Below are 6,114 nucleotides of genomic sequence, written 5' to 3' on the forward strand. Positions count from 1 at the left end.
TATCCATTAGTTATTTGCATATTTTCATATTAGTTCACCGCACTCTGTTATGTTGAGCACATTAACGTTCTTTTTTTAAATGTTCATTTCTTTGTCTTTCAATAATATTTTTGTAATTGTTTAATTAATTAGTATTTTTTTCTAGTTTGATTAATGTTACCTTGATTTACAAAGTGACATATATTTTTACAATATTACGGTGTAGGTGTTCGTATTACAGTGTAAGTGTTCGGTATTAAAAGTAAAAAAATTATTATTATTTATAATTTTTCTTTAATAACTTTTTTTTATTTTAAAAATTGTATAGCGCTATGGTACCGGTTACCATATGGTACCAGTGGCGCTATGGTACAGGTTGCTATGGTACCGGTTACTATATTGATCCGGTAGCGCTATGGTTCTGGTTACTATATGGAACCAGTAGCGCTATGGTTACAGTTATGCTATAGTACCGGTTACTATATGGTACCGGTGGCGCTATGATACTGGTTGCTATGGTACCGGTTACTAAATAGTACCTGTAGCGCAATGGTACCAGTTACTATATGGAAACGGTTGCTATGGTACCGGAGGCGCTATGATACTGGTTGCTATATGGAACCGGTAGCGCTATGGTTGCAGTTATGCTATAGTACCGGTTACTATATGGTACCGGTAGCGCTATGGTACTGGTTACTATATGGAACTGGTAGCGCTATGGTACCGGTTACTATGTGGTTCAGGTACCGCTATGGTACCGGTTACTATATGGTACCTATAGCGCAATGGTACCGGTTACTATATAGAACCGGTTGCTATGGTACCGGTTACTATATGGTACTGGTTGCTATATGGAACCGGTAGCGCTATTGTACCGGTTATGCTATGGTACCGGTTACTATAGGGTACTGGTGGCGCTATGATACTGGTTGCTATGGTACTGGTTATGCTATGGTACCGGTAGGGCTATTGTACCGGTTATGCTATGGTACCAGTTACTATATGGTACCGGTAGCGCTATGGTACTGGTTACTATACGGAACCGGTAGCGCTAAGGTGCCGGTTCCGCTATGGTACTGGTAGAGCTATGGTACCGGTCATGCTATGGTACCGCTGGCGCTATGGTACTGGTTACTATATGAAACCGGTAGCGCTATGGTACCGGTTACTATATGGTACAGGTACCACTATGGTACTGGTTACTATATGGTACCGGTAGCGCTATGGTGCCGCTTATGCTATGGTAACTGAACTCATTCGAGTGTACGATAGACGGATGGACGTAAAAGCGAAACTATAAAGCTTTCGGGCCTGAGTCACTAAATCCTAAAAAAAATATTGTAAAATAAAAAAAGCAATTAAAGAAAAATTATAAATAAAATAACAAAATTAAAAACATTGAATTTAAAAATAACAATAAATATTTTGTTCAATATAACATTTTTTTTTTTGAAAAATTTTACACAATTTTCGAATTTTTTATATTGACTCTTTTTGTCCCTTAATCCCAATTATAAACTTGTTTTACAATCAGTATTTGTATAAATGGCAAATCAAAATACCCCCCCTCAAAAAAGAGGCTCCAAAAAGGATTTAATATATTTATCTGCGACGATCCTTGAGGGTGTCCTACTTCAAAAAGGATAAAGAGTGCCTCTTCGAAAACTACACATTCCTAATTACTTAATTGCACCTGTATCGTGAACCAACTTCCGTTCTTAATTACTTAAATCTGATAAACCAATAATTCCAATTAGCGCCTGTATCATCGATCGCGAAGCGTTATTCTTCCCAAATAAAGCGTCCTTGTAACCATTTGCATATTGTTCTGGGTGGTCCAAAACTAAAAGTCTCTTACTTTTCATCAGATTATATATATATAAATGTCGCTCCTTCATACTTGTCTCTTTATTTTCTGTTTTTGAATATTTTATCGACAACTTTAAAAAAAATATTTTTTCGTTTCTAACATGCCAAAATGTTTTTTCAAAAAAAAAAAAGAAAACGAAGAAGGAACTTAAGATCAATGATATGTGTATAAGTCATTAAATAAAACTGTGGAAAAAATCAGAAATAATTAACATTTTTTTCATCATTTAAAAAAAATCTAATTTCAGTTCAAAATTTAATTCCTGATGCATTTTCAAGTCGTTAAATTTTATCTCTTAATATATTCCGAATGAAAATTACAAATTATTGTCTATACTTAAAAAGCAAACGATTAATGAATTTTTAATTTAGCACCATCATGATTCGTTGAAGGGGACATTGAACGATTTACTCAGATGTGAAATTTTAAAAGTTATAAATATAACGATAGAATGAGATAAGAAAAATTTTTGAATAATTACATCGAAATTTTGAATGAAATTTCAACAAAAATAAAGAAAAAAAATTAAATCAAACATCACTATTATTAAATATTTTTAATAAAAAAAAAAAACAGATTAAAAAATTCTCAATTTAATAAAATTTTAATTGAAAAAAAATAAAATCTGTTTAGATGAAATTTTGGATTCTCCTACTTTTGTTTATTGGACTTTTCGTTAAGTTTAATCAAGGAAAGGGATGCTCCTATTTACAAGAAAAGGTAATTATTATGAATAGTAAAAATTTTAAAATTTTGCCTTTTTTTTGAAAACATTGTGCTAACATTTAATTTCTAATTTCAAGTGTGAGTCCTCTGATGAGTGCTGTTATACTATCACCTGTCCGGTAATAAGAAAATTTCCTAGAGAAAATTTTAATTCAATTAAATTATTTATAATTCAATTTGACATTTAAATTTTGATTTTTCATTTATTATGAAAAGAAACCTAATATAAAAAAATTTTGTTTGAAATTTTAAACTTTGTGTCTATAATTATAAATTATTATAATAATTTTTACAACAAAAATACGGTAATAATTGACAAAAAAAATTAATTTCAAATTTCAAGTGTATAAACGGACGCCAATGCTGTCACAATGTTATATGCGATGTGTTTCCTAAGACGAGCCATAAAATTTGTCAATTATCAAAAGACTGCATTGAGAAGAAATGGTAAATTCGTACACTGTTATTACTCAAATTTAAAAAATTTCAAATATAAGTTGAAATTTAATTTTCATTAAAAAATTTTTTAAATTATTTTTTTTTTCTTTAATTAGAATAGTGAAATTTCTAATCAATTAAACGTTTTTTATTTCTTAGTGAAGTATCAACGATTTTTATAGCAGACAAAATCGATCCTGTTACTCCAAAATCCGAACTTTCAATTACTTCCAATACTGTATCTACATATCTGACGTCTCTAACTGTAATAGTGACTTCTCCTGATAAATAATTACAAAATAAAATAAAAGTCTTAAATCATCTTAAAAACATTGCATTGTTTCTTTCAAAAAAAAATTTCCAAAATGAAATAAAAATTTACATTTAAATAAGGATAAAAATAATTTCACAAGTTAAAAGAGAAAAAAAAAACAAACAAAAATGAAGATAATGAAAAAAAATTAATTAAATATTGACTTAAATTTAACAACTGAAATACATTAAAATTTCCAAAAAGGAAAAAAAATTAAAAACAACATTCCAGTTTTTAAAACGTAAGATAAATTGTTTATACAATAATAAAATGTAATGAATAATTAAAAATTTTTTCTGAGTAGGTATATAAACTGTGAGAAATTTTTATTCGACATCAATTTCAGGTTTTGCTTTGAAGAAGACAATCAATTTCAACAATAATAAAGAAAGGTAAAATTACTTGTCTTAATAAAAAAAAAAAAAAATTCTCAATTTAATTGAATTTAAAATAAAATAAAATTTTTTTAATTAGATGAAATCTTGCACTCTTTTACTTTTGTGTGTTGGACTTTTCGTCCTAGTCAACAGTCAATGTGAAGAGGAAGGCAGACGTGTAAGTTATTAATTATTACTATTTTAAAGATCTCAAAATTATAAAAAATTATTATTTAATTAATAAGAAATTTTGTCTTTAATAATTTTTATTTCCAAACCCACTGAAATTAAAAAATATTTTTATCACTAATTTAAAGTGTCGAAACGATCGTGATTGCTGTGAGAATCTGCGATGTCAAGATAGAAAATGTGCAAGGAGAGAGGGCGGAGGTGATTGCCAAAGAGAGGGACAACGCGTAAGAACAATTTATTAATTAAAAATTCATGTTAAATATTTAATAACTCAATTGAAAATATAATCAAAATAATTCTTTTATTAAATACCAAAATTTGAAATAATTTTAAATAATTATCAAATTTTAGTACAATGTAAAAAATTTTGTTATAAAAATCCTTTTTTAATTAAAAATAAATTTTACCTCAAAAATAATTTTCTATTTTCAAAATACTATAATTTATAAAACATTTATTTTTGCAATTTCAAGTGTCGCAATGATCAAAATTGTTGTCGGAATCTCCGATGTCATGAGAGGAAATGTGCAAGAAGAGATGACGGAGGTTGCGAGGGAAAACGGGTAAGAAATTTATAAATGTATAAAATAATTTATGTAGATGTAAAACCAAATTATTCATAAATAATTTAAATTTGATAAATAATTGATTTCTAATTAATTTAAAAATTGTTTTGTTTTAATTCAGTGTCAGAATGACAGAGATTGTTGTCGCAACCACCGCTGCAATGAAAGAAGGCGACATTGTGAGAGGCGCAGGGATGAGTGAGCTTTTCAATTCTAATAGGACAATTTTATATTGTCCAAACGGTTTGAAAATATTCAAACGGACCAAAGAATGAAATAAAATTTAAATTTTTCAAAAATTTCATTCTGTAAAGTTAATATATAATAATAAAGATAAAATAGAAAAAAAATTCTTTTTTAATTTTATTTACCCTTAGATGAGAAATCATTCTGCTCTCGGCCGGACAATAGTAAAACTTACCTGAAAATGAAGAAAAAAAATTTGAAATTTTTAAAAAGGACATAATAAAATTATTTTTGGATAAAAAATTTATTTGATTCCAATAATCTTTTACTTGACTATCAAATAAATATTTATAATTATTATTTAAGTCAATTAAAATTAAAAATTAATTTATATTAAATACATAAATTATTTATTTTCAATACTGAAATTATTTATTTAAAATATAGAAACTATTGATTCGATTAATAAATAATGAACTGATTAATGAAAAATCATTAAAATAAATTAAAAAATTTTGCCTCATTTCAACTTAATGTTTACTAAAATAAAAAATACAAGATTAAAAATATTCTAAGATTGTGGCACCGCAACCAGAGAAATGTTTTATTTGAACTAAATACAAAATATATTTGAGTTAAATAAACGTATATTTTAGAGCTGTGCAATGTTCGAATCGAATCGAATTTTGTTCGGTTTTTAATGACCCTGACTCGAATTTCGAACTTTCGAAACTGGACTAACTCGGATGTCGGATTTTCGACATTCGAACTAGACGGACTCTAATGTCGAATTTTCGACATTCGAACTCGGCGTAAAAATTCGAACAGTTCGGTTCGATTTATTTTGCACAGGACAAGATTTTTTCATTTTCCAGGAAAACATTCTATCTAAAAAAATCGAAAAAAATTGATTATTCTTATTCTATTGCAATTTAGGTTCAATTAGTAGGTTTTTTTAAGTAATACGTGTTGTTTGAAATTAATACGAGTTGTTTTAAGGTAAAAAAATAATAGAAACATGCTGATTAATTTTTTTTGACTTTAAAAGGTATTTTTTCATTTTCCAGGAAAACATTCTATCTAAAAAAATCAAAAAAAATTGATTATTCTTATTCTATTGCAATTTAGATTCAAGTGGTAGGTTTTTTTAGAAGGTAATTCGTGTTGTTTTAAGGTAAAGAAATAATAGAAACATGCTGATTAATTTTTTTTGACTTTAAAAGGGATTTTTTCATTTTCCAGGAAAACATTCTATCTAACAAAATCGAAAAAAATTGATTATTCTTATTCTATTGCATTTTAGGTTCAATTGGTAGGTTTTTTTGAAGGTAATACGTGTTGTTTTAAGGTAAAAAAATAATCGAAACATGCTGATTAATTTTTTTTTGACTTTAAAATGGATTTTTTCATTTTCCAGGAAAACATTCTATCTAAAAAAATCGAAAAAAATTGATTATTCTTATTCTA

General features: G+C 27.3%; 2 protein-coding genes across 2 annotated transcripts; both read left to right on the forward strand.

Moving 5' to 3' along the window:
• LOC127288401 (uncharacterized) lies at window positions 1–3,345 on the forward strand. The gene is made up of 5 exons (XM_051315814.1): window positions 1–221; window positions 2,483–2,569; window positions 2,653–2,694; window positions 2,919–3,022; window positions 3,173–3,345. Exons 2-5 carry the CDS (start codon window positions 2,483–2,485, stop codon window positions 3,303–3,305), a joined length of 366 nt encoding a protein of 121 aa, XP_051171771.1. The 5' UTR covers window positions 1–221; the 3' UTR covers window positions 3,306–3,345.
• Window positions 3,346–3,631: 286 nt separating this feature from the next.
• Window positions 3,632–4,811, forward strand: LOC127288402 (uncharacterized). The gene is made up of 5 exons (XM_051315815.1): window positions 3,632–3,718; window positions 3,801–3,881; window positions 4,021–4,119; window positions 4,369–4,458; window positions 4,583–4,811. The coding sequence occupies exons 2-5, from the start codon at window positions 3,801–3,803 to the stop codon at window positions 4,661–4,663; spliced, it is 351 nt and encodes a 116-aa protein (XP_051171772.1). The 5' UTR covers window positions 3,632–3,718; the 3' UTR covers window positions 4,664–4,811.
• The last annotated feature ends 1,303 nt before the right edge of the window (window positions 4,812–6,114 follow it).

The sequence above is a fragment of the Leptopilina boulardi genome, unplaced genomic scaffold, assembly GCF_019393585.1.
Source record: "Leptopilina boulardi isolate dan_hultmark-lab unplaced genomic scaffold, ZJU_Lbou_2.1 LbouV2_386, whole genome shotgun sequence".
NCBI lineage: Eukaryota > Metazoa > Arthropoda > Insecta > Hymenoptera > Figitidae > Leptopilina > Leptopilina boulardi.

Bases quoted from the DNA above. Each gene is read 5' to 3' on its own strand.
- LOC127288401 (XM_051315814.1), top strand. From the start codon at position 2,483: ATGAAATTTTGGATTCTCCTACTTTTGTTTATTGGACTTTTCGTTAAG. The intron at 2,695-2,918 runs GTAATAAGAAAA...TCAAATTTCAAG, and splicing joins GTTATACTATCACCTGTCCG to TGTATAAACGGACGCCAATG. The intron at 3,023-3,172 runs GTAAATTCGTAC...TTTATTTCTTAG, and splicing joins GACTGCATTGAGAAGAAATG to TGAAGTATCAACGATTTTTA.
- LOC127288402 (XM_051315815.1), top strand. From the start codon at position 3,801: ATGAAATCTTGCACTCTTTTACTTTTGTGTGTTGGACTTTTCGTCCTA. The intron at 4,120-4,368 runs GTAAGAACAATT...TGCAATTTCAAG, and splicing joins GCCAAAGAGAGGGACAACGC to TGTCGCAATGATCAAAATTG. The intron at 4,459-4,582 runs GTAAGAAATTTA...GTTTTAATTCAG, and splicing joins GAGGTTGCGAGGGAAAACGG to TGTCAGAATGACAGAGATTG.